Below are 26,188 nucleotides of genomic sequence, written 5' to 3'. Positions count from 1 at the left end.
CCGGAGCTGAGAGCGCTGTTGAAACAGGTTTTCGGACACGCAGGGGCCTCGCTGCTACAGCGCTACCGGTTTTCCATAAATGCAACCCGGCTCTCAACCCGGCTCTCAACCCAGCGCCAACCCTCGTCCATGCTCGGACCTTAAACCCGGCCTAGAACCCGCCGTGACCGGCGCAGAGAGACGGGCGCAGCTGTGAGCACTTTGGTTTTTATTTCACCGCTGACCGAGCAGCGCAAGGCCCTCACGCCGAGCGCCTGCCTTCCCGGGGGAACCCAGCGTGGGAACGGCACCGGAGCATGGCGCAGCAAAAGAGGGTTCTTCCGCTTCACTGGTCTCGGCTGAACATGTAGCAGACCAGGTCCACCACCCGGTTACTGTAGCCATATTCGTTGTCGTACCTGCAGAGGAAAGGAAGAGGCGTCAAGGAGTCCCTCCCGACCATCCATCAACCTACTCCCTCCAATATTCTGACCTCCTTCTCCTTACCAGGAAATGAGCTTCACGAAGTTGTCGTTGAGGGCAATGCCAGCCTTAGCGTCGAAGATGGATGAGTGGGTATTGCCGAGGAAATCCGTAGAGACTACCTGGGCGTCAGAATTTCAATAATATGGTTGGGTAATAGAGAAGGACCCAGAGCTCAGACTCTGGCCTATAGGCACAATGTCTACCCATTCATCCGAGAGGTGGCCATGAGATTGTGTCTCGATTACCAAGATCGGGTCGATTTGGGCCCTCAGAACAGTGTCTTAAGTGGAAGGAGTTGCAAGCACATAGGCCTGAGCTTATAGTGGTGGAAGACCACAGGAAGGTTTTCAACAGTGGGGGTTCTTTGATGTCATTAAAACAAGAGAACCTGGCTCCTGTGTGAGTGACCTGCAGGAGCTAAACTAGGCACAGTACCAAGGCAGATGCATAGAAAAGGCACTTCCGACTGTGACATCAACCCACAGGAAAGGATCTGGCATGACCTGACTAAGCAAGTGTTGAAAATGGGTGTAAGAGTTATTTTTAGTTCACTAAACATGTATGGTGCAAGGCATACAGTTGGAGCTACAGAAGTGAAACAATAGTTCTTAAATTTCTGCTTTCTTGGAGTGTACCTGCTATTGGTGCCAACAGTGACAGTGAAGTGAAATTTCTGGTGAGGAAAAGAGCCACAGAAAACATCCTGAGGGGGAGGCCTTGCAGAGGAGGGGGATTGAAGTAGAAACTTGGGCAGACTTGTAGCCAACTGGGGGAAAAGTGTCCCAGATCAAAGGAGCAGCAAGTGCAAAGATCCTGAGGCAGGGCAGTCTGTTTTCCCAGCCTGCATTTCCTACCTTGGCACATTGAAAGCAACTTTCGCGCAAGTGGAAATCACAACCTCTCCACAGAGGGCTCCTCCCAAGATCTCAACCCCTACCTACCTCATCCTCCGTGTAGGCAAGGATGCCAGACAAGGGCCCCTTGGCTGCTGCTTTTACAGCTTCCTTGATGGCTGAGTAGGAGGCACCCTGGGCCAGGCGGCAAGTCAGGTCCACAACAGATACGTCTGGGGTTGGCACCCTGAATGCCATTCCTGTTAGCTTCCTGGAGAATCCCACATTGGGGGTGGGAATCAGCCCAAGCACTTCTGCCTCCATTGCCCATTCCCTTGGGGCTCGGCCAGTCCTTGTTTTCCCCTCAAGGATTGGGGCTAGTTCAGTTATCCCATGGTGTGTCCCCTCCCCCTGGTTGCAGCGTCCTGTCCTCATACCCTTTGAGCTGTGGGATGACTTTGCCCACAGCACTGGCAGCCCCAGTGGAGGCTGGGATGATGTTCTGGTGGGCACCCCGTCCGTCTCGCCAGGCCTTCTTTGATGGCCCATCCACTGTCTTTTGGGTGGCCGTGTAGGAGTGGACTGTGGTCTTGGGGAAGAAAGGGCTGAGGTGAGGCCTTCCTGCTGCTAAGCTCCCATGCCCCCTCCTCTTAGCATTGGGCTGGAGGCCGGTGGGGCCACCACCATAGGTCACAGGAGAGGCACATGCAGGCCAGCAGACTAAACATTATGCTAAAAGCCTTCTCCATTGTTGGACCTCTTTCTGAGACCACTCTCCCTGCTAACTCCATACCCTAAGCTAGGCTTGGGAAGAGGATGGTGGTTTTCCTTGCCATCCCTCCCACCCCAACCCCTCAGCTTCAACTCACCATCAGTCCTTCCACAATCCCAAATCGTTCATGGATGACCTTGGCAAGGGGAGCCAGGCAGTTGGTGGTGCAGGATGCGTTGCTGCAATGGCCCAGGTGTGCAAGGGCACTGTGAGCTGAGTTGCAGAGCCACCTCTCCACCCTGACCCCGTTGGGTTTGCACCCAGGTCTAGTTTTGTGAGAAGTCAGGATGGGGACAAGAGGCTCACTGGGATGTTGTCAGATTAAGGAGGCACCATTGGTGCCTGGGGTTGCTCCCTAAGCATGTTCTCTAGCAGTTGTGCATTTCTAATAGATAGTTTCAAGGTGACATTAACATGGCTGGCGAGACTTAGGAACAAAGAAGCAGGAGCAGGTTGAAGAAACACTGGGGATTAAGTGGGAATGGGGGCAGAGAGGGTGTCTCTTTCCTCCTCTCCACAGGCTGGCATTTGCTGCAGGCAACACTCACCCTTGAGGAAGTTGCTGCCCCTGTTACCTGACAATGTTCATGGAGCCAGGAACATAGTCCTTCTCATTCACACCCATGACGAACATTGGTGCATCTGGCGACGGTGCAGTGATGACGACACGTTGGGCCCCTGCTGTGATGTGTGCCTAGGGAGTGAGCCCAGGGTCAGGTGCGTCATGTGCAGTGGCCCCCAGTCAGCCCTGGGCACATGTCCCCCACTTACTGTAGCTGCCTCTAAGGACAGGTACACGCCTGTGGACTCCACCACATAGGGATTCCCGACAGACTTCCAGGGGATTTCTTTGGGTTCCTTGCTGCAGAGGGGTGGAAGGGCTGTGAGTCAGTGTCCCCTGCATGGCCTTGCCTTCAGATGTCCCCAGCCTTCACCACTTTCAAAGTCCTCCTGCCTCGTCTACAGTTGCCTGTTGTTCCATCCCATGCACACCTAGCTACCCCAAATGGATGCCATCTTGCTGGCCTTTTCATCACTGTCCCCTTGCAGACTGCTTTTCCTTTCTTGCCTGCACCACCCCTGCTATGCCTCGGTATAGGCTGCCATCTCCCCAACTTAGGCCTGACTTCCTCAGGGGGACCAGACCTGGCTCTGCCCAGTGGGCTCAGGCCTGTTAAGCATAATGCAGCCGAGTGGACCTTGTGGCAGTGAGGCCAGCTCAGATGCCTTCTGGTCCCCAGCTCTGACAACCACACCAGGAGCCTTCGTAGCCCCTTTTTTCTTGGCCACCCAGATCCTGCAACAGGGAGCCTGCTGCCAGAGGCTAGGAAGTCCTTGAAGACACGTCTGCATCCTGAGAGCAGCCCTGGGGCCAGTGGTGGCTAGTGGTTTACAGTAGAATAGTGAAGGAGGATTTCTGTTCCCTGTTATGTAAATCTACATAATATGGCATTTTGACAAATGTATCTTAAACATATTAGACATCTACCATTACAACTTGCTTGGCTTTAGCAAGCAGTAAATGAATCAGCTGTATGCTAGTCTCATCCTTTACATATATAACAGGGATATTGGCTTCTGTGATTGTTTGCATCTGTTTTGTCTTCTAGAGTATTCCATAGCACAGGGCAGAGTCTGTTTCCTTTGCCGTTGAGTCTGTTCCCTGACATGGGACTTCAGTCAATCAATGTTTGTGGCTTTTTTTTTCAGCCATTCTGCACATGCTTACTTGTACACTTGCCATGTGCCTGTGTTCTGAGCTCCTTACCTGCATTAAACTCATCTAACCTTTAAGTTCCAAGAAGTAAGTACTATTAATTTTTTTGGAGGAGCCAGTCAGGTCAGAGACGAAGGGAGTAAGTAGCAGAGCCAGTGAAGGGTGCATGTCAGTACTCCTAGGCAGGCTACCTGAATGAATGACCAAGTAGACTTCCCCTCTTCTCCCTGGACCGTCGCACATGGTTATTCTCTCCTTGCTCAATCACCTACTCTCTCAATCCACATTTTTCATCACCTGGCCCAAAGAGCTCTTCTCTGGTGCCCCACATTTCCTACCTTCCAAGTTGGGGGTACTTAAACAAGTTCTATAACAATTGCTGAATTGGCATGGGACAGTCAGGCTTCAAAAGACCCCAGAGCCCATCATGGGCCCTCCCTCCTGCCCACAGGATTGTTGTGAGATTTCCGTTCATTCTTCAAGGAAGTAATGAGTGCCTACCATGGGCTAGGCCCCATACCTGCCAGTGCCAAAGCAACAGTGGTAAGCACAAACCAGTGGGGCTCTCCCTGCAAGGTGGTACAGCCTTGTGGGAAAACACCCTTCCAAGTGTTTCATAAATGCCTGCTAACTCCACTCATGCTCCCACTACTGCCATGGAGGACATGATCATTATCCCCATCAGGTACAGGCAGAGACTGAAGCTTGGGCAAGTTCGATCCCTTGCCTAAGGTCACTCAACTGAGAAGAGGTGGGGAGGGGCAAAGTGCATGCAAACAGCTTGTGCTTAAGTGCTGGAGAAAACCAGCAGGGCGTGGTGGAGAGGGGCCAAGGAGGAGAACTAGGCGAGCCTGCAGGCCTTGCAGGAGGCTGCAGAGGGTTTATTGTGTCTGTGTGTGCGTACATGTGTACGTATGTAAAAGGCTGAAGCAACCACAGGATCAGCAGTGGCCAATCAGAAAGTTAAGTAGGTTTAATAGTTTCCATTTTACAAATTTTTAATTCTTTTGATATTTTGAGAATGTTAATATTTGAAGCACTGTAACAGTTAATGTTACTGCTTTTGCCTTACAGAACCTATCTTTTAATGAAGGGCAAGTTTCACGATGATCAGGAACTATGCGCGGTGGGAACCAGGAAGTTAGCATTGCCTGGGTGTGAGAGGTGCAGGCTCAGGATCCAAGGAGGTGGGTGGCTAGGTCGGCCGAGGGGCATGGAAGGTCTGCAAGTGGACTGCACCTTGTGGGAGGCCCATCAGGAGTTGGGACCTTATTCGTGGATGATGAGAAGCTGTTGGGAGCTTTAAGTAGGGGAGCAACCAGGGTTGGTGGATGTTTTACAAAGGCATCTGTGGCTCCTGGGTAGAACACAGTGGAAGGAAATGGCCATGATGTTCCTTGGAAGGGAGTGGGAGAGGTCTCAGGGTCAAAGGGGGTTGAGTTGTAGACAAGGTGAGTAGATAGGCCTGTGACAAGACATGCAGTTGTGCGTTAAATACAACCAATTCTTGAGAACAGTGGCGCATCTGTAGATTACTGTTTCTTCACCATTCAAAGGTCAAGGACCATTCTGAGACTGAGACTTTCTGAGGCTGATCCCCAGAAGCATGCACACACAATTTGGGGGTGGGGTATGAACCATGCGAGGCTAGAATCCTCTGTCTTACCACTGGTAGACAGTGATCTCCTGGTTGTCCACAACCAGCTGTCCATTCTTGCATTCCACATTCCCCTTGTATTGGCCATGGGTGGAGTCATACTTAAACATGTACACCTGCAGGAGACAGAATGCACTCTGGTCCTCGAGGGGCAAAGCCCACAGCCCCAGTGGATCTGGGGGAAGGTTCCACATTAGAGGAGGGAGGCTTCCGTACGGGAACCCCATCAGCCAGGTTCACCCCTCCTGGCCCTCTCCTGTGCCCGCCGCTCACCATGTATTCTGGGTCGATGAATGGGTCATTCACTGCCACCACCTTAACTCCCTTTGCCATGCAAGCACGTAACACCAGGCGACCAATGCGACCAAATCTGTCCAGGGACAGGCAGAGGAGGGGGTGAGAGAGAAAAGGGTCATGGAGATGCTATAGGTTTAGTGTCCCCACCAAACTCAAGTTGGAATGAAATCCTCGCTGTTGGGTGTTAAAAGGTGATGGCTTTTGGAGGTGAGACTTTGGGAAGTAATTAAAGTCAGACATGACGGCATTAGGGGCTTTATAAGATGAGGAAGAGAGAGTGAAGCTAGCATGCTTGCTCTGTCTCACCATGTGAGCTAGTCCCTACAGCAAGAAGGCTCTCTTATAAGTGGTCCCTTGACCTTGGACTTCCCACACTCAAGAACTGTAAAAAAATTAATTGTATTTTCTTTATAAATTACCCAGTTATAGCAACATAACACCAACTAAGACAGGGGAGGGGACCCATTCAAAGGAACTGGGTGACAGTACCCAGTTTAGGAAAGAAGGCAGTCACCTCTTTGCAGGCCACAGTCCTCTCTTGTCCACATAGGTTCGCCAGGTTTTTGCCTGCATATTCTGCTTCGTCTCTCTCTTCATACCCTGCCCTCTATTCTTAACCTTGTGGCTGGGTGGATCTCTTAAAACTTCAAGTTAGATTTTGTCTCTTGGTCTGAGAACCTCCACAACTGTCTATCAGTAAAACAAGATCCAGACCCCTGCTGGGTTTTCTCCTCCCTTCCCCTCCCCCCTTGCTGGGGCTAAACCCACTACACTGACTTCGTGACTGTCCTTAAACACACTGAGTTGTCTCTTATATCCCAGAGCCCTTGCTGTCCCTCTTCCAGGAAGGCCTTTTTCCTAGCAAGGTGCCCAGCTGGCTGCTTTTTGTCACCCAGATCTCACTCCCATGTCACCTCCCAGAGACCTTCCCTGACTTGGGCTAACACTGCCTCTGTCCTCACTACCACCGAGGTCTATGCTGCTCATAGCACACCATTAGTGAACTCTCTTGTTTCTTTGATTATTGTTTTTGCCCAGACTGTGAGCTCTCCCAGACCCAGTCTATCTACTCCCTGCTGTCCTTCTGGGCTGGCAGAATGAGCCCTGGTGAGGAGGAATGGGGAGGTGCCCAGGCCTGTGACTTCTAGAACAGCTCAGGTACAAGGGTAGACTCACCCATTGATGGCTACTTTCAACTCTCGAGGTGGAGGAGTCTTCTTGGGTGGTGGTGGTGGTGGTGGTGGTGGAGGAGGAGGGGGAGGTGGCTTTCCCTCTTCCCTAACTGGCGGTAGTGGTTTAGGTGCAGGTTCTGGCTCAACCTTGGGCTCACATGGGGGTGGTGGTCTGGTCACTGTGGGGAGGGGTGATAGTAAGGGAGAAAGGTCATGAGCTGTGTACCTTATAAAAGAACGAACCATCTTTGCCACCCAGAACTGGTTGCTGGCTCCTAGTGCTGGCCACTAGGGGCCACCCATGTAGCCCATGTTTCCCAACCCATTTGACCCACAAAATGACCAAGAAGTGGGGTGGTTTTAAAATATCAGTGGCAGGGCCCCTTCTCTGGAGATTCTGATTCGGTGAGTATGTATTTTTAGCAGTTGCTTGGAGATGTATGCTCTGTGCTTGAATTTCCTTCTCTGTGAAATGAAGATAAAATAATTCTTTCAGGGCATCACTGTGAAGATTAAATGAGGTAATAAGTGTAGTGTTTAGGAGAGAGCCTAGAAAACATTCCACATGTTAGTATTTCCAAGATTATTTCCTGAACTTGTAATTGATCTAGTCCAGTTGTCCCCAAACGGTTCTGATGATAAGACTTTCTGGAGAAGGCCTCTTCCTAGAAAAATACAACTCTGGGTCTGTACTGAGTTCCAGGAATCCTATTTTTAACAAGCATTTAAGGTGGATTTTACCCTTGGGAAGTTTAGGAGACAGTTTGTATCACACCACACAAACGACGTGGAAACCCCTACTGGCTCCCACCTCCCTGCCCCCACTCCTAGACTTAGCTTAGACACCTGTGCCTGGAGATGCGCGCCTACCTGTGCTACAGGTGAGAAGAGGAGGGAAGGAGTAGAGACAGCATTCGGGGGACCTGGGTGGCAGAGGGTTTCAAGCTGGAAGTCAGGCCTGGATGCCGGCTCTGGCTCAGTCACCTGCCTCAGAGTGTTTTGGGGTAAGTTAATGAACTTTCCTGGTCTGTTTCCCAGGTGTCACTTCTGACCGTCTATCTGTAGGGTGCTAGAAAAGTTCAGTGAGATCTCAAGGCCACGAGTTGGAGCTGATTTTAATAGAGGAGGGCAAGAAGTCAGACACTATGAATATTTATGAGGAAAGGGAGAGAGAGAGGAGGCAGGAAAGGGGCTAGAGGATGTTGGTGGAGCTGCTTTGGACAACTGGAATCAAAAGTACCTCAGGAGGTGGTGGGGCTAGGAGCGGGGGCCAGTGGCTTATCTTGTCTCCCTGACCTCTCCCTGCTGCCACAGACCTGTGGCCTGAGGCTGGACTGTGGGTGTTTCCAGTGACAGTGCGTGTTCATAAAAGGCATTAGTCAGTGCTTGTTGGTGGCAGCGATCCTGTGGTCGCTGGGGATGTTTGCATTCCTGTCATGAAAGGGGGAGATTTGTCCTGGGTTAAAAGGGGTCATCTGTGCCCAACAGCAAACTTCCAGAAGAAACCTCCCCCCCATTTCCCTGTCCACTCTAGGTATGTGGGCAGAAGAAAGGCTGCCAGGCCCACTAGGTGCTGTGCTGGGCTCTTCACTCACGTCAGCTCAGCTGAATCCTGTGGGGCATGTGCCATAAGCCTATACGGAGGGGGACATGAAGCCCCAGGTCACAGAGTCAGCCAGTCCCTGGTGTTAGCTTGTCTGCTGCTATCTCTCACAGGGTCTCCTGGATCCTGAAGCCCTGTGGAAGCTTGGCTCTGCCCAGGCGCCACCCACCCTGTGACAGCCTGGATTCCCTTCTCCCCCACCTGGGGGAAGTAGGAAAGGGGACAGCATGATGTGTGCTCTTCCAGAAGGCCTGGGTTCATCTGGCTTGTGTGTGTCTGTGTATCTGTATGTACTCCCATAGGTGCACACCTGCGGCTGGGTGAGGCAGGACTGCCTGGTGACTGGGAGCAAGAGTTTGGAGTCCCCAGGCCCTGGGTACAATACCAATGCCACTGCCCCTTGGTGAGAGGGAGGGAAGTGGTTTACCCTCTCTCAACCTCTGTTGGTCCCTCTAAAATGAGGACAGCGAACACACTGGCCTCAGTGAAGGTATGTCTGTATAAAGTGATTCGTGTGGCCCCAGAGGGTTGAAAGTGACGGTCCTTTGTGCAGTACATGGAGAATAAATCCACCAATGCTTGAAATGGCTCCTTTCTGGCTGGGGGATGCGAGGGAGCATCGATGTAAGATCAGAAACCCACCTGCCTCGTCCTTCCCACAACTGCCCCTCATAAACCTACCCTCTCTTCGTCTCCCTTGGGTCTGGGTCCCTGCCTTTGCCTCTGTCCCTGCTCCTCCCACCGCCTGCTAGTGGCGCAGAGTTCTCCCAACCCAGCAGGGATAGAACCCTTCCCCTCCGGGGTCACCACAGGAGCGGAGGGAAGCGGCTCCTGGAGGAAAGGGACACGCAGGTGCGTGGCGGCTCCACCCCTCGGCCGCGGCCTCCGGGCAGACCCTGGACGGCACGCACGCTCCTGGGAGGAGATCGGCCATCGCGCCCCGCGCCCCGTACTGGGGCGGAGCGCTCCCCGACCGCCCTTTTTCCCCTTGCTGGTGTCGCCCCGCAGCTTCCCTCACCCGGGCATGGCTGTCGCAGCAGCTGTACAACGGTGACATTGGTGAGGACGATGTCGCGTTTCGACATGGCTTTCTATGGTATCGGTATCATGGCCTAGCCGCCCTGGGACCCGCGGTGATGTTACTGAGTCACGGGGCGCCGGGTCCAGAGCTCCTCAGCAAGATGTCACAGTGCCCAGTGGCGTCACAGAGGAGGCAGTGTGCAGGCCGCGGGACTTGGGACTACCGCTGCCCCACCGCATTGAGCCGTGGGACAACCCCACGCTGTGCACCGCCATTGGAAAGGCGCCCCTTGGCATCCGGTGGAACCCACCTTTTCACACGGGCACCTTCGCTCTTTTCCTTGCCTCTCTCCCTTGACATGCTGGCTCCTTGATTTCCTGACCTCTGGATAGTCACCCTTGGGGTTTCCTCATGCCTGGAAAGCCCTACCCAGGTCGTTCCTTGGCTATTCTATGGCTTCCTTCAGATGCCAGTCTTCTGGCATGTTCCAGGCCCTTCTGGACTCCCCATCTAAAAAGCCCTCTTTTCCCAGTGACTACCCGTCCTCACCCCACCCGCCTCAGTCTCTACCCATCTTCCAGGAAGCCATGTGCATGACTTCCCCATCCTGGGTTGGATGTTCTAATATGCAAAACTACTATAGAACTGGCCTGGAGGAACCAGCCTGGTCTCTAGCTACTCAGCAGGCTGAAGTGGGAGGATCACTTGAGCCGAGGAGTTCCAGACCAGCCTGGCAGCATAGATAGCCCCCTATCTCAAAACAAAACCAACCAAGGGAACAAAAAACTCAAAATACTTTAGAGCTGTACTTCCTATGATCTAATTTTCCTCATAGCATATGCCTAAATATCTTTTTATTCATTTATTTTCATACCAATTGTCTCTGCCACTACACTGTAAACTCTGGGAGCAAGAGCTTGTCTGTCTGTGTCACTTCTACAGCCCATTGACTAAAAGAGTGTTTGGCACTGGAAGGGTGTTTGCTCAACAAATAATATAGGCCTAACTTGGCAATATTGTGGATTCAGTTCCAGACCACTTCAATAAAGCAAATATTGCAATAAAGTGAGTCACAAATTTTTTGGTTTCCCAGTATGCATAAAAGTTCTGTTAGTGTAGTCCATTATTTTGTGTTCAAGAGCATGAGGTCTAAACAAAACAATGTACATATCTTAATTTTGCTGTGCTGGAAATTGAACCCAGGTCCTTACACATGCCAAACATATGCTCTTACCATGGAGCTAAACCCCAGCCCCCACGTATCTTAATTTAAAATGTAATATTTTTTTTTAAAAAAAAGCTGTTGGGCATGGTAGCACATGCCTGTAATCCCAATGCCCCCAGAAGCTGAAGCAGGAGGGTTGCAAGTTCAAAGCCAGCCTCAGCAACTTAGTAAGACCCTGTGTCAAAATAAAAAATAAAAAGAGCCAGGGATGTGGCTCAGTGGTTAAGTGCCCCTGAGCTCAATTCCTGGCACACACACAAAAATGCTGATTTGTGGGAAAGTGGCGCTGATAGGCTTGCTCCATGCAGGGCCACCACAAACCTTTGATTTGTAAAACATGTAATATCTCCAAAGCACAACAAAGTTAAGCACAATAAAACAAGCTATACCTGTACTTGAATGAATAAGCAAATGTGGCCTTCAGGTTTCTTCTGATTCCCAGACTTAAAGCGACCTCCTCTAGGTCATATCTTCTCATAGCATCTGTTCTTTTCCTTATTGGTTTTCCTGTGGTTTGTCATTGATCTAGTTATTGGTGTACTGGTTCCATATCTCCCCCACTACTATGCTTCAGCACCTAGAACAGTGCTTGGAACAAAGCAGGTTTTCAATAAATGTTTGGGGGAAGAACAAGTAGACAAATGACTCTCTTCCCTAAAGCCCCAGGGGTGGGGGCTTGCTTGCACTTCAGTGACTCAAAGGCAGGCACCTTTGCCTGCAGGACCAGTGGACATGCAACTGTGATCAAGATTTAGGGGGTGTAGGGTTTGTGTCAGGAGTCACCATCCCAGAGGAAGGGGTGGAAGAAAAAGTCACAGAATGACAATCTATTCCTTCCCCAAAAGTCCATGGGAGCTCAGTTTGCCAAAGTGCCTGCCCTGGGTCAGGAATTGGTGAGGTTCTCTTGCTTGGATGACCTTGGAGAAATGGAACTGAAAATAAGTCGGAGGAAAGATGAGGCAGTTTAAATGAACCAAGGTAAAAATGTTGATTAATCAAAGAGGGTTAAATTTTAAAGCGTATCATCTAGGAGGGGGAAAAACCCAGCACAAACAGACCCAGGATTGAAACGGGACTGACTTTTTGCACAACTTCATAGTAGTAGATTTGAAAATACAGATGCAATTGAAAGTTGTCTTAGAAAATACAAAGGATCAAAACTGGTGCAAGAGGAGATGGCAAATCCAACTAGCCCAAAAACAAGAGAAGAAAGAGAAAAGGTTACCAAATAGCCTCTCAAAGTCCGATTCAGAGTCAGAAAATTTTATGAGCAGTTCTACCTACACCTTAGGGAGCACATATTTTGTCATTCTGTACTGACTGTCGCAGAGCCTGACTAGAGCTGGGAAGCCCTGTGGCGGAGAGGGCTCTGGGTAGGGCATAGCTGTGACACCCTCGGATGGGCAAGCACAACTGTGTATGCGCACACTTCTGAGGGAAGACCGTAAGTGCTCAGCTACTAAAACTACCTCCACTTATTCTAGGAAACCAGCGTAACCGTGTTACCAAAATCAGCCAAGGCCTGAAAAAGGAAAACTCCAGCTCAATCTCAGTTACGGAGTTAGATGCCAAAGTCCTGAATCAAATAGTTGAAAATGGGAACATAGAGACTGGGGAGAGGGATTGGGGTGCACGGAAGATGGAGGGGAGAGGGCAGAAAGGGGTGGAAAAGGAAAGGTGGAATGCATTTCTAAAGGAGAAGCCCTACCTCTGTCTCTGGGTGAGTTAAAATTCTTAAGCTGATCACCCACCCTTTCGCGCCCAGCACTCTCCTGGCCTGGGACATGCCATCACAGAGACTGGACAAGGGTGATAATCCACACCTGAGGTTGCCCAGGGATTTGCCTTTGTCCCTGGAGCATGAAACTAGAAACAGATAGAAGCTCAAGCTTGTGGCAGTGGCCTGGTTAGTTGCCTCTATGGGCAGAGTCTGGAAAAGGCAGAAACTTCTGAGTCTCTGGCCTGGGATGCCTGGCTCTGGGTGGAGTTGAGTGTCCAGGATCTGGGGTGGAACCCTGGGTCCTCTGAGGGGAGTGGGCCTCGTGCCCTGATTTGAACAAAGCTTGAAAACACGTGCGGATTCTCGCCACACCTGGGCACCCACACACATACTCGGCCACCCCACCTGCTCACGCCCTGCACATTCCTTTGTGCCTGGCCTTCCCACCAGCAATCCCACTTCCACCCCCTCACTCGGTCTTATCCTTGGCATCAAAACCCAAATATCTTTCACCCCTGCACCCAGCTGTACCCACCCACTGGCTCTTGGGAGCACTTCCCTCCAAACTCACTCCCAGGTAGGTAGGCTGCTGCAGACCTACCAGCCACCAACTGCCCTCCCTTCCAATGTCCCTCTGCAGCCCTAAACCCAACTCCAATCTGAGCTAGTATGTCAATACTCAGGGCTTCGGATCAGGGCTTAAGAGGCCCCAGGGGAGGAGGGCAGGGAGGAAGAACTCCTGGCCCCCAGCCCACTTTCTGGCTGACAGCTCCTGCTGCCCAAGGTCCTCAGCCCCTCCCCGTGGCTGCCTCAACCGGCTTTTCAGGAGATGCTGCGTCCTGTCCTAGCTCAGCTCATGGCAATCAGCCCCCTGCCCTTGCCCAAGGGCTGGGAGGCAAGAGGCCTGGGTTCCATGATGAGAATGTCATCCTGGCTTCAAAATCCACAGCCCTCCCTACGGCACCCTGTGTTGCCCTGGGGACCCAGGCAGCCATCCTTGCAGTACCCTGTGAGACTCAGGCTCAGACTTGGATTCTCTTCCCTTGGCTTTTTCTGACCCATCCATGTGTTCTATCTATAAATACTTGCTGAACCCCAGACTCTGTCCTAGAACCTAGGGTTATAGCAATGACCAACACAGAAAAAAGTCCCTGTTTTCTGGAAGTTTACCATCTGGTAGGTGAGACACACAATAAAAAATAAAGGTGAGCCGGGCACAGTGGTGCCCTCTTGCAATCCCAGCAACTCACAAGGCTGAGGCAGGAGGATCACGAGTTCAAAGCCAGCCTCAGCAACAGCAAGGTGCTAGGCAACTCAGTGAGACCCTATCTCTAAATAAAATACAAAATAGGGCTGGGGATGTGGCTCAGTGGTCTGGTGCCCCTGAGTTCAATCCCTGGTCTCCCCCCCGACCCCAGCAAAACAAAATAAAGGGAACTTCAGATCATGCTAAGTCCTCTAGGAACAAAAGGGTGATTTTACAGAGTGCAACTGTAGAATTGTGTCAGGGATGGATGGTCAGGAAAGGCTTTTTGGAGGTGACATTTGAGCCAAGTATAGAGCAAGGAGGAGTCGGCCATGTGAGACTCTGGGTTCTGCATTCTAGGCAGAGGAAAGATCAGGTACAAAGATGAGAGGCAGCAGGGAGTGTGGTGCATTTGAGGAGGTGGGACAAGGCCCTTGTGACTGCAAAAGACTAGCTGAGAGTAGGAGCGGGGACAGTTCTCTCCTTCCGCCCAAATGCAAACGCCATCTTTCCAGACCTTCACTCCTGGGAAGCTAAATGCTTAGATCCCTGAGAGGAGCCACAGTGCTGCAGATCATCTGGGGTCTCGGGGACGGAGGGTGATTGAAGGTGGGTTTGAGAGAGAGGAGACCTGGATCGTGGGTGAGAAATGAAAAGAGGAGGCGGTTGGCAGGGCAGACACCCTCCTCTCGGGTGGAGAGCCTGAGCCAGGCAAGGAGCAAATATGCCAGGTTCTTCTCCATGAGTGACTCACCTTCTCTTCCTCCTCCTCTTCGTTGCTCAATCCCAAATCTCTCTGGGAAATACCTCCTTGACTGGACCAAGTCAGTGCCTCGCAGGGGCAATTGAGTCATGAGGGGTGGAGAAGAGGGCGGAGGCAGAGGATAAATAGCAGCCTTGCTTCCCGGGCTCCTCTCTGCATCCTCCCCACCTTCCCAACAACATGCGCCTTGCCAGCTTCCTCAGCTCCTGCTGCCTCCTATTGCTCCTGGGGGCCCTGCCTGGATGGGCAACCAATGATGACCCTATTGAGAAGGTCATTGAAGGGATCAACAGAGGGCTGAGCAATGCAGAGAGAGAGGTGGGCAAGGCCCTGGAAGGCATCAATAATGGAATCACTCAAGCTGGAAGGGAAGTGGAAAAAGTTTTTAATGGACTTAGCAACATGGGGAGCCAGGCCGGCAAGGAGGTGGACAAGGGGATCAACCACGGCTTGGACAAGGTAGCCCATGGGATCAACAATGGCGCTGGACAAGCAGGAAAGGAAGCAGAGAAGTTTGCCCATGGGGTCAACAACGCTGCTGGACAGGTTGGGAAGGAGGCAGACAAAATGATCCATCATGGGGTCCATCATGGGGTCAACCAGGCGGGAAGTGAAGCAGGGAGGTTTGACCAGGGGGCCCACCATGCCATGGGGCAGGCTGGGAATGAGGCTGGGAGGTTTGGCCAGGGTGCCCACCATACTGTGGGTCAGGCTGGCAAGGAGGCAGAGAAGTTTGGCCAGGGGGCCCACCATGCTGCTGGTCAGGCTGGGAAAGAGGCAGAGAAGTTTGGTCAGGGGGCTCACCATGCTTTTGGTCAGGCTGGAAAGGAGGCAGAGAAGTTTGGTCAGGGGGCTCACCATGCTGCTGGTCAAGCTGGGAAAGAGGCAGAGAAGTTTGGTCAGGGGGCTCACCATGCTTTTGGTCAGGCTGGAAAGGAGGCAGAGAAGTTTGGTCAGGGGGCTCACCATGCTGCTGGTCAAGCTGGGAAAGAGGCAGAGAAGTTTGGTCAGGGGGCTCACCATGCTTTTGGTCAGGCTGGAAAGGAGGCAGAGAAGTTTGGTCAGGGGGCTCACCATGCTGCTGGTCAGGCTGGAAAGGAGGCAGAGAAGTTTGGTCAGGGAGCCCACCATGCTGCTGGTCAGGCTGGGAAAGAGGCAGAGAAGTTTGGTCAGGGAGCCCACCATGCTGCTGGTCAGGCTGGGAAAGAGGCAGAGAAGTTTGGTCAGGGAGCCCACCATGCTGCTGGTCAGGCTGGAAAGGAGGCAGAGAAGTTTGGTCAGGGAGCCCACCATGCTGCTGGTCAGGCTGGGAAAGAGGCAGAGAAGTTTGGTCAGGGAGCCCACCATGCTGCTGGTCAGGCTGGGAAAGAGGCAGAGAAGTTTGGTCAGGGGGCTCACAGTGCTTTTGGTCAGCCTGGGAGGGAGGCAGAGAAGTTTGCTCAGGAAGGCAACCATGCTTTTGGTCAGCCTGCGAAGGAGGCAGAGAAGTTTGGTCAGGGGGCCCATCATGCTTTTGGTCAGGCTGGAAAGGAGGCAGAGAAGTTTGGTCAGGGGGCTCACCATGCTGCCGGTCAGGCTGGGAATGAGGCAGAGAAGTTTGGTCAGGGAGTTCACCATGCTGCTGGTCAGGCTGGGAGAGATGCAGAGAAGTTTGGTCAGGGAATCCACTATTCTGCTGGTCAGGCTGGAAATGAGGCAGAGAAATTTGGTCAAGGGCTCCATAATACTGTGGGTCAGGCTGGAAAGGAGGCAGAGAAATTTGGTCAGGGGATTCACAATGCTGCTGGTCAGGTTGGTAAAGAGGCAGAGAAATTTGGTCAGGGGGTTCACCATGCTGCTGGGCAGGCTGGGAAAGAGGCAGAGAAGTTTGGTCAGGGGGTTCACCATGCTGCTGGTCAGGCTGGGAAAGAGGCAGAGAAGTTTGGTCAGGGGGCTCACAATGCTTTTGGTCAGCCTGGGAGGGAGGCAGAGAAGTTTGCTCAGGAGGGCAACCATGCTTTTGGTCAGCCTGCAAAGGAGGCAGAGAAGTTTGGTCAGGGGGCCCAACATGCTGCTGGTCAGGCTGGGAAGGAGGCAGACAATGTGATCCCAGGGGCCCAGGATGGACTTAGCCATGCAGCAAAGGAGGCGCTGCAGTTTGGCCAAGATCCTCATCCTGTTGCAGGGCAGGTTGGGAAACAGGGAGGCAAAATAATTCATAGTGTCCATCCTGGGGTCAACCAGGCTGGGAAGGAGGTGGAGAAGTCTGGCCAGGGAGTTCACCATGCCGTTGAACAGGCTGGAAAGGAAGCAGACAAAGTGGTCCAAGGGGTCTACAATGGGGTCAACCAGGCCGGGAAGGAGGCAGAGAAATTTGGCCAAGGGGTCAACCATGCTGCTGGTCAGGCCGGAAAGGAAGCGGAGAAGCTTGGCCAAGGTGCCCACCAAGCTGCTGGCCAGGCCGGGAAGGAAGTGGACAGGTTGCAGCAGGATGTTCATAATGGGGTCAACCAAGCCAGCAAGGAGGCCAACCAGCTGCTGAATGTAGGTGAACAGGGGCGGGGAAATGGGAGAAGGGGGTTGTGGGAGGGAGGGGTTAAACCCTTGGGATGTTTGGGGAGCCCGTATGCAGCCCTTGGTGAAAGAAGCGTTGGGCAGCCATATAACCATGTTCCCCTTCTTCCTTCTGCATCTCTCTTACTAAGAAGCTGGTGGTCAAATGGATTAAGACATCTTATCGGCAAAGCCCCACCTTAGATAATGTGGAAGGAATCTAGTTACCCCTAGTTAAGGGGGCTGCACTGAGGATCACGAAGTCTCTCCCGGAAACAGGAAACAGTCCTGAAATCAGATCCATGAAGTGCAAACAGAATGAATGTTGAGAAAGCTCAGCGTGTAACAGTGAGAGTGAAGGACAGCTTTGGAGATAAGCTCTCTTCTGCTTACTCTTCGTTACCACCCTCTGAAGTAGTCAGGATGAGGATGCTGACCCTCTGATGCTCAGATAAGGAAACGGAGGCCTAGAGAGGCTAAGGGGATTTGCCAAGGTCATGTGGCAAGCACCCAGGTTTGGTCAGGGTTCTCCTTCCTTTGCACTGCTGATTAGGGAAGGCCTTCCGGAGGGTTTTTCCTACCCATGTATGTAGAGGAAACAGGTTGGAGGCCAGGTAAGCACTGCCATTGACCACAGACTACAGGCGCCAAGGAGGGATCTGGAGAACAGCAGAGGCTGACTCCCACGTGCCTCAGTACCCCGTCCTTGGGATCAGCAAGCTGGGAGACCATTTTGAGGATGGACCCAGGTCTCAAAGCCCAGAGTCACATCTGCTGTCAGGCAGGAAGCCAGGGGTTTGGGGGGAAGGAGAAGGGAGGAAGGAATAGTACAGAGAGGGAGAAGAGAGGGTCCTGAGTCAGGCTGCCCAAGAAGGGGGTGGTTTGTTGCAGGATGAGAGGTGGCACTGCCAGAGGTAGGGGTGTGTCTGGGGTAGCACTGCTGGAGTGACTGCAGATGGGGTCAGGGATGGGGATCAGCCTGAATTAGGGTTGAGGCTAAATTGTGCAGAAGTGTTGATTTGGGGTCAGGGTTGAGGTCTGTGATGGTCCTGGAATGTGCACAATGCTCCGGGTTCTCCTTCCAGGGAAGCCCCTTCTCAGTGGTTGGGAGCATTTTTCCTAAGGCCAAAATAAAAGGGAGTCTGGGAAAGACCAGTCGGTAGGAAGCAGACATCCTTCCTGGGGTTCTTTCCATCTCCCTTGAAATTCTCATGGCATCATGGACTTTGGTTTTTCTCTCTGGACAGTGAGTGAGGAGGTCAAGGGGTCAGCCTGTACCCCCCCACCCCAGCCTGAGCCACCCTAGACAGGGGCAGGTCACAAGGGAAAAGGAACTTAGGAAACCCTCAAAGGTTGAGGGGTGGGATTGACCCTCTTGGGCTTGTCCACAGGGCGGTCATCAAGGAAGCGGGGTTACCGGCCAGCACGGAGGGGCCGCAACCACCACATTAGCATCTGGAGTAAGTCTCCTGGGCACAGCATGGACTTGGTGGCAGGGAGGGGAGGCCACTTGGGGGTTCCCCCTGGGATAGAGTGGGGTGGAGACTGGGGATTAACCTTCCTGTCCTCGAATTCCAGGCCTCGGTCAACAAGCCCTTCATCAACTTTCCAGCTCTGTGGAGGGTGAGTGTCTGCTGGGCTCCTACTTCCTGCTTTCCATCTTGAGAGACACGCCTACACCCCTTCCCGTTGCTCAGGGACAACCTTCCTGTGGGCAGACTCAGCCTCTGCAGAGGCCATCCGACCTGTCCTCCCAGCTCTGGTCTTCCCTTTGCCGCCTATTGGGTGCTTTCCATTCCCACAAAAGCTGCCAGAAGTAACCTCAGGGCGCTTGCACAGAGACTGGGGAGGAGGGGGCTGTGCTGCTGAAACCACCCTCCATGTGGCCACATGGCTTCTCTCATCTCTCCCAGTGGCCAGAGGGCTCCTCTCCCGACCCCGCTCTCCAGGGAGTCCTCTGCTGCCCTGTGCTTGCTGCCTTGCCTCAGTGTGCTGGGCTGTGGGAACTTGGGGCCCTGTCCACTCTGATCCTCACTCTGGGCCAGAAGGCCCAGCTCTCTCTCTGTGTTTAGTACACAAGTTGCCTAAGCCTGGGGCGCAGAGCTGTGGGTGTATGACAGCCCTGTCCTAGGCATGTGGAGCGGGAAGACATACCCTTGTTGATCCTTTGGGTTTGGGGTTGGCAGAGGCTCCTCTGAGATAAAGCACACAGGGCTTCTTCATTGCCGTATGGCCCCCGAGTCCTGCAATGGGAGGGCTGGCTCCCGATCCTCCCAAGGAGGTGCCACCTTCCTTCAGATATTCCCCAGAACATAAGCGATTCCCGGGCCAGAGTGACCCGTCCTCCTCCTGCTGCCCGGGAGGGACGGGGCGGCGCTCTGGATCCTCTCAGCCGGCATCCTGCACTCACTTTCTCTCTCCTCTTTTCTAGAGCGTCGCAAACATCATGCCCTAAACTGATGCCCTGGCTTTGCTGAGCAGATAAATGTTCCTCTTATCACGCCAGCAGAAAGGACTGGAGGGGCTGGGGGCGGGCATAGTTCTTGGAGTCCCTTAAGGGGCTGTACTAGTATTTGTGAATAAAAGTGGCGCAATGTCCTCTCTCATCGTGATCCACTGTACTCCCTAAAGAGGGATGGGCAGGGGTGGGAGTGGGGACTTGGAGAGTTTCATCTTGTTCTCTGCTGAAGGAATTGGGGGTGCGCTGCTCAGGATGGGTGGCACTTGGGCTGCTCAGCTTGAAGAGGACAGTTCACAGGGACAAACTACGCTTTGCTAGTGTGCCAAGTTTGTGCTTGGCGCCGGGAGAGCACCCCTGCCAGGAAGCCACTGCTGGCAAATGGTGGGGATGGGGAGAGAGAGAGAATGGAGGACCTAGGTGGAGCTCCAGGGGGTAGCGTTCTCATTCAGGGGGTGCGGCACCCGAGGAGTAACAATAATAGCTTGTACCTATTGTGCAATGCAGACTCTGGGAGCTTTGCATGAATGACATCACTGAATTCTCCCAACCACCCAGTTAGGTGAGAGGTACTGCTACTACCCCCATTTTATAGGGAGGCACGTGGAGGCTTGCACAGGTTAGGAAACGGGCCAGGGTTACGTGGTCAGTAAGTGGAGGCAGAGAAGCCGCCCCAGCCACAGAGGCTGTTCTGTTAGGCGTCGGTAGGGAGGGGGACCCAGTGAATAAGGAAAAAGGACCGAGATGCACGTGGGACAGTCTCTCTGGGGAAGAAGGGGGAAGGACAAAAGGCTCAGGCAGGAGACACACTAATGACCCGAGGGAGGGACTCTACCAGTGACACAAGGTGTCTGCCAGCAGCTCACTGCCCGCCCCCGCCATGTCCTGCTGTATGAAAGGGGAGCGAGGTGCCTGCAGGCGGTCCTCCATCGCTGCTTCCAGCTCTCAGATGCCCTCAGTGGTGGGCCCCCAAAAAGAGCCAGTGCTTTTGCCTTTGGGGAATTTGGCCAAATTCCTTTTGGGGAGATGCACAGAAAAAGAAAGCAAACAGAAGACAGAGCACCAGAACTGAGGACCACGGGGAGGGCCAGCATTCGCACCGTGACGGTGATGCTCCTGACCCCGGGGACGCACTGTCCTTTCCCTTGTTTCGGAGAATATCATCATTTTAAAATATCTTTTAAAAATTTGTTCTAATTAGTTATACATGGCAGCAGAACGCATTTTGACACATCCTACACAAATGGAGTATAACTTCTCTTTCGTCTGGCTGAACGGGATCTAGAGTTACTCAGGTCACGTAATCACATATGCACAGAGGGTAGTAATGTCCGATCATTCTACCATCATTCCTGCTCCTTGTCCTCTCCCCTTCTTTCTCTTCCCTCTGTCTAGTCCAAAACACCTCTATTCTCCTCCCCCATTGTTGTGAACTAGGGTCCGCGTATCAGAGAAAACATTTGGCCTTTGATTCTTTGTGATTGGCTGATGTTGCCTAGCATAATATAGAATATTATTATTTTATTATGTCTGTTCTTTACCTGACCTGCAACATTTTATTTCAAAAATGTTTCAGACATACCAAAAAGATGAAAGAATTTTACAGTGGACACCTGCTCTTGCTGCTTTGATTCTGCCACTAGCTTTTTATCGTGTTTGCTTGACCACGCATCTATGCATCTAAACGTGTATCCATTTATTTTTTATGCATTTCAGAGTAAATTGTAGATATCTGTTTGCTGCACTTTGATAAACAGAATCATTCACCCTTATGGACATGTATTGTCTCCTTTTACAGGACTCTTTCATATGCACTGGGGAAGTCCCTCCTTGAAGGGATCCCCCAGAGATTGCATTTGCAAAGACAATATTGAAGGATATCATTCTTTTATCAAGTAAAAACTTGCATTGGCTAGATTTTTATGCACACTTCCGGCTGGCTTTGTTTGGAGGGAAGTCCTGGCAGCACAAAGAGACATGAAATAAACCATATGAGCTGATGGTCAGTCCTGGGAAGCTGTTGGAAAGTGAGAGCTTTGAGCTGATTCTGAAGGGTCAAGGAGACTCGCAGGGTAACGGGTCCCCTCCTGCCTGGAGGCCCTTACTGCCATCCCCTCCATGGGGAATGTTCTCCATGCCTGTCTCTCCCAGGCTGGCTCCTCCTCGCCCTTCAGGTCACGCTGCCTCAGCCACCCAACCCGAACCTCTCCTACCCTTCTCATTTCTCTCACGAGACCCTGATCTTGACAATGACAATTTGTAATTGGACTGCAAACGTGTCTCGTCCAACATCCACTTCCAAGGTTCAAGAGTGAAGTCAAGGCCAGCACAAATACCTGGCATTTGAGCAACTGGGCCTGAGCAGTCTTGGCAAAGGCCATGGGATAAGGGTGAGCCAGAAACTGGCTGCTTTGCCAAGAAGGGTGGGGAGTAACAGAAAGGGCCAGTTTCTGCAGATGTCGAAGAACAGGGAGAGGAGTTTGGGAGGGACTCTTGTAGTCGTCTTTATTGGGTCTGCGCTGAGCACTTACAGACGTGATTCATTCTGTCCTCACAACCACCTCATGGGGCAGGTACCATGATTACCCCGTCGTGGATGATGGGAGATGAGGCTCCGGGAAGGGATGGAGTTGCCTGAGGCCACCCAGTCAATGGTGATGGCAGGGCTCCAATTCAAGAGTGCTTCCCTGCTGGTCATCTCTACTAGTGAGGTGGCCTGCCTCCCTGGGACCCCCGACAAGGGAGAAGGGGCTGTTTCAAAATAAATCCCCTTTTAAAGGATGGGCCTTTGGCCTATCCAGGACACGCACATGTGCATGTGTGAGTGTCAACATAAAACAGTCACCAGGAAAGTATTCCAGCAATACGAACACGCCCAACGCTCCCAAGAATATGTATTGAGTTCTTTTTCTGACAGGCACTTTTCTAAACTGTTACATGTACCATTTCAGATGATTCTCATGTTCACCCAGTTTGACAGACAAAGGTGCACAACTAATAAGTCCAAACTACTATTGATAGCTGTTAAAGAGACCTGCATGCCCAAGTTAATGGTGCCACCATTCACAATAGCCAGCTCACAGAATCAGCCTAGATGCCCATCAACAAATGAATGGATTAAAAAGATGTGGCGTATATATACAATGGAATTTTATTCCGTCATAGAAAAGAATGAAATCTTGTCACCTAGATGCCCTTCAATTGATGAATGGATAAAGAAACTGTGGTATATGTACATCATGGAGTATTAGCCATAAAGAAGAATAAATAAAGAAGAAAAATATGGCATTCAAATGGATGAAGTTGGAGAATATCATGCTAAGTGAGATAAGCCAATCCCAAAAAACCAAAGGACAAATGATCTCTCTGATAAGTGGATGATGATACATAATGGGGAGTGGGAGAGGGGCAAGAATGGAGGAAGGAGGGACTGTCGAGAGGAAACAGGGGTGGGAGGGGTGGGAGAGTTGGGAGGGGTGGGGGGGGAGGGAAAAATATCAGATTGAGACAAACATCATTCCCCTATGTACATGTATGATCACACAAATGGTATGACTCTACTTCATGTACAACCAGAGAAAAGAATGAAATCTTGTCATATATATGCAGGAAAATGGATGGAACTAGAGACCATTAGGTTAAGTGAAATAAGCCAGCCAGGTATCACATCTTTTCTCTCATGTGGGGGAGGTGCGTGAGGGGGAATTAGGGAAGGGGAAAGGGGGCCGAGGAGAGGGAAGGGGCGTAAGGGGCAGTAGGAAGGGTGGATACAATAAAAGCTTGTTATATACATGTAAGGAAAAGTCACAACGAGACCAATTAACTGCTATCACTAATACATGCTAATCATAATAATCCTAGTAACAGGAAGAAGAAGAATGATTAGAAAGTAAGAATCAACTCTAGAAAAAGAAAACAAAAACAAAAAGAAGGTCACAGCTAGTGAGTGATGGAGCTGGCCGTGAACCTGAGCGTCAGGGTGGGCCCCGGGGATGCAGCCAGCCTGCGGATGGCAGTGTGAGGCCTGGGACCCACAGGAAGGGAGCAAAGACATCGCCGGGACCCAAGGCCTCATCTTCACACGATACTAGAGTCCAGCCTTCATTCTGTCCCTGATGTCTCCTCCCTGGTCTCTGATTCCACAAGTCCCCAAGTCTGTCCCCAGAAAGAACCCTGTTAGCACCTGCACCCAAAGTCAAAGCCTCTCTAGAAGATGGTTTTAGATTATAACCGTAGATCTGCAGGTGCATTTTTGGTCAAGTACTTGTGTTTATTGTGCAGAAAGTTCAGACTTTATTTCACAACATCCAAGCTTCCTTGATGTCCCAAGGTGGCAATGTATCATAAAAAGTAGAGCTAGTGAATTAGCCAACTTGTAAATATCTTTTTGTTATACCTGATAGAAAAGCTGCGTCCTGGACCTGGAATTGTTATGCCTCTGGGCAGTGTGTACCAGGACTGTGGATTAGGCTGCAGCCGAGGGGCACAAGGAGCGTACAGGGAAAGGCCAGATCAAGCGTTCAAGGATTTGCTATGAGCCATTGGTGTGTGTGCATCTTCTGGCTGTACTGTAGGACACGAATTTGCTGGGGATGTGCTTTCTTGCTAAAAATTTGGTAGGAGAAATTTCATAATGAACTCTCTTAGAAACATTATGCTTGGTGTACTCTGTTGCTTTGTCTCATTTTAAATCGAGTCTTAAGGAAATGCATTATTTTAGTTGTGACTCTACTAATAATACTTCTATCTAGAGGCCTGTTGCCATTTCTGTCTTCAGTGAAAATTTTGTCCCCCAGAAAGGCAGAATTACAATCTTTCTAACAGATGGAGTTGGTATAGTGTATTCTTGGTTATTAAAGCTCCTCATGTAACTCTGGGATTTTGAATTGGTGAATATTCGTGATGTGTGGAAATACATTACACACTACCATCTCACACACTAATTGGGATGCTGTGTGTGTGCACACATAACCTGGAACGACGCATCTAACTAAGCTGCTTGTGGCTGGATGACTTTGTTCTTTGCTTGTGTTTTTCGGATTCCTCTAATGCACATATTAACTTAAAAAAAAAAACTATTAAAAATGTTAAAGTCCTCACAATGGTCCCCCAAACCCCAGAATATGGCCCTTTTGTGTCTTTTGATCTCAACTCATGCCCCTAGTCCCCCTGTGCTCCAGCCACAAATAGAGTAAGCAGACTCCTGCCTCAGGGCCTTTGCACTGCTTAGAATGTTCTCCTCCCTGAATATTCATGGTTTGTTCTCTCACTTCCTTAAGGTCTCAGCTCACTGGTCACATCTCAAGCAGCCCTTCCCTGACTACCTTATTTAAAATACCTCTCTGTCTTCCCTATTCCCTCCCCACCACTGTAGTTTTCTTTGCAGTGCTCATCACAATCTGAGAATCTTATTGTCCAGCTTAACTCACCATGAATTTGAGCTTCTCAAGGAGAACCATGTTGGTTTTGTTTCACACTGTATCCCTGCTACCTGGAATAGGTGTGGCACAGAGTTGCTGCTGCATAAATCTTTGTTGAACCAGTGAAGTAGTGAATGGGAGGGAAAAGCGATCACTCGAGGTTTCTCAGACAAGATATAAGCACGTCAGATTGGGAGATTTTAGTAGATTTAAGAGCAAGTGAGACCTGGAGGCACTGGAGAAGGCTGTTTGGAATAAGATCTGGTCCCGGTTTGACTTCCTCCATCTTGCCGTGATCTTTTCACAAATGATTTTGCGTGGGGTGTTTAACCACTCTGGATCTCAGATACCTCATCTGTAAAATGGGAACAAAACTGATTTGTGGAGGTTATACTGAGGGTTAAATGAGATCACGCATGTGAAAATAGCTAATATTCTATTTGGTTCACAATAGAATTTAATAAATATGCCTCAAGACTGAGCCAAGTTGGTCCCTCAGGTCCAGGATGTCTGAAGGCAGCTTATCCCGAAAGAAGAACAAGGTGGTTTGGGAGAATTTAGGCAGTTGGAGAGCATGACTCTGAATGAGTCCAAATCACACAGTGAGAAATTTCCTCTCTCTCCATTTTCTTCTTTTTCAGACTACGTTAATTAGGAAGACTCAGCTTCTGAGCTGGGGTGCCCAAACACCTTGCTCATACTTGTTAACCTTCCTGCTATAGTGCAAGACCATTGTTTGCATCTCTGTTTTTCTGGAACTTTCTATCTGTGAACAAGTGATTCTGGCTTTCCACTTGCTTAGCTGATAAAAGCATCCTCTTAAAATACTCGTAAGTGAGAAGGTAAGCTAATTTAAAGGTTATTGATACCAGCATATTATTGATAAAGAATGGAGAAGGAAAGGGACAGGTGTACAGTACTGTGAAAACAGAGTCCACCAAGGGAGTCTGGGATGGAGTCCGTGTCCTCTGCCCTTTTGATGCTGATCTGTGGCAGGAGGAAGCAGCAAGCTCAGGGGCTGCACCAATGCTGGGGGCCCACATTCATTTCTGCATCTCATAAATTCAACTCCTTTCAGAGAACCGCCAGGGGACTTTGACAAGCAGGGGTTGGTATGAGACACTGAAAGCAGAAAAGGCTCTGGAGCCTGGGCTTAGGAGTGAGGCAGGTCTGGACTGGCTCACTGTGTCCTCTCGGAGTCCAGTGTCTATGTCTCTAAATGGGAGAATAATAAGACCTGTTTGTATGATTCTGAATGTGCTTAGTCTGGTGCTGGGCACATAGAAA

The 26,188-nt window shown here is 51.0% G+C and overlaps 2 protein-coding genes across 7 annotated transcripts; one reads left to right on the top strand and one right to left on the bottom strand.

Moving 5' to 3' along the window:
• Nucleotides 1-28: 28 nt before the first annotated feature.
• On the bottom strand, nucleotides 29-9,675 carry GAPDHS (glyceraldehyde-3-phosphate dehydrogenase, spermatogenic). Its single transcript, XM_079119810.1, has 11 exons — nucleotides 9,535-9,675; nucleotides 6,918-7,092; nucleotides 5,718-5,814; nucleotides 5,454-5,560; nucleotides 2,842-2,932; nucleotides 2,646-2,764; nucleotides 2,168-2,249; nucleotides 1,736-1,887; nucleotides 1,407-1,569; nucleotides 487-584; nucleotides 29-398 (listed from the first exon to the last, which is right to left on the bottom strand). The coding sequence occupies exons 1-11, from the start codon at nucleotides 9,599-9,601 to the stop codon at nucleotides 326-328; spliced, it is 1,224 nt and encodes a 407-aa protein (XP_078975936.1). The 5' UTR covers nucleotides 9,602-9,675; the 3' UTR covers nucleotides 29-325.
• A 4,951-nt stretch (nucleotides 9,676-14,626) lies between these two features.
• Nucleotides 14,627-19,629, top strand: SBSN (suprabasin). Of its 6 annotated transcripts, none has more exons than XM_079119337.1 (5): nucleotides 14,630-14,950; nucleotides 16,769-17,014; nucleotides 18,415-18,483; nucleotides 18,602-18,646; nucleotides 19,455-19,629. In XM_079119337.1, the coding sequence occupies exons 1-5, from the start codon at nucleotides 14,672-14,674 to the stop codon at nucleotides 19,476-19,478; spliced, it is 663 nt and encodes a 220-aa protein (XP_078975463.1). In that variant the 5' UTR covers nucleotides 14,630-14,671; the 3' UTR covers nucleotides 19,479-19,629. The 6 variants fall into 6 exon arrangements, with proteins under 6 accessions (XP_078975459.1, XP_078975464.1, XP_078975463.1 ...); XM_079119336.1 differs by having other exon boundaries at nucleotides 16,715-17,014; XM_079119335.1 differs by having other exon boundaries at nucleotides 14,630-15,037.
• The last annotated feature ends 6,559 nt before the right edge of the window (nucleotides 19,630-26,188 follow it).

This window comes from Sciurus vulgaris (genome assembly GCF_902686455.1).
Source record: "Sciurus vulgaris genome assembly, chromosome: 17".
NCBI classification, from domain to species: Eukaryota; Metazoa; Chordata; class Mammalia; order Rodentia; family Sciuridae; genus Sciurus; species Sciurus vulgaris.
The sequence above is the reverse complement of the archived record's forward strand: the minus strand, read 5'-3'. Positions and strand labels throughout refer to the sequence as shown.

Coding starts and splice junctions, on each gene's coding strand:
- GAPDHS (XM_079119810.1), bottom strand. CDS start 9,601: ATGTCGAAACGCGACATCGTCCTCACCAATGTCACCGTTGTACAGCTG. Junction 2,250..2,645: donor GGCTCCATGAACATTGTCAG/GTAACAGGGGCA, acceptor GGGCCATTGCAG/CAACGCATCCTGCACCACCA. Junction 399..486: donor TTCGTGAAGCTCATTTCCTG/GTAAGGAGAAGG, acceptor TTTCCTCTGCAG/GTACGACAACGAATATGGCT.
- SBSN (XM_079119333.1), top strand. CDS start 14,672: ATGCGCCTTGCCAGCTTCCTCAGCTCCTGCTGCCTCCTATTGCTCCTG. Junction 17,015..18,414: donor AGGCCAACCAGCTGCTGAAT/GTAGGTGAACAG, acceptor GCTTGTCCACAG/GGCGGTCATCAAGGAAGCGG. Junction 18,647..19,454: donor ACTTTCCAGCTCTGTGGAGG/GTGAGTGTCTGC, acceptor CCTCTTTTCTAG/AGCGTCGCAAACATCATGCC.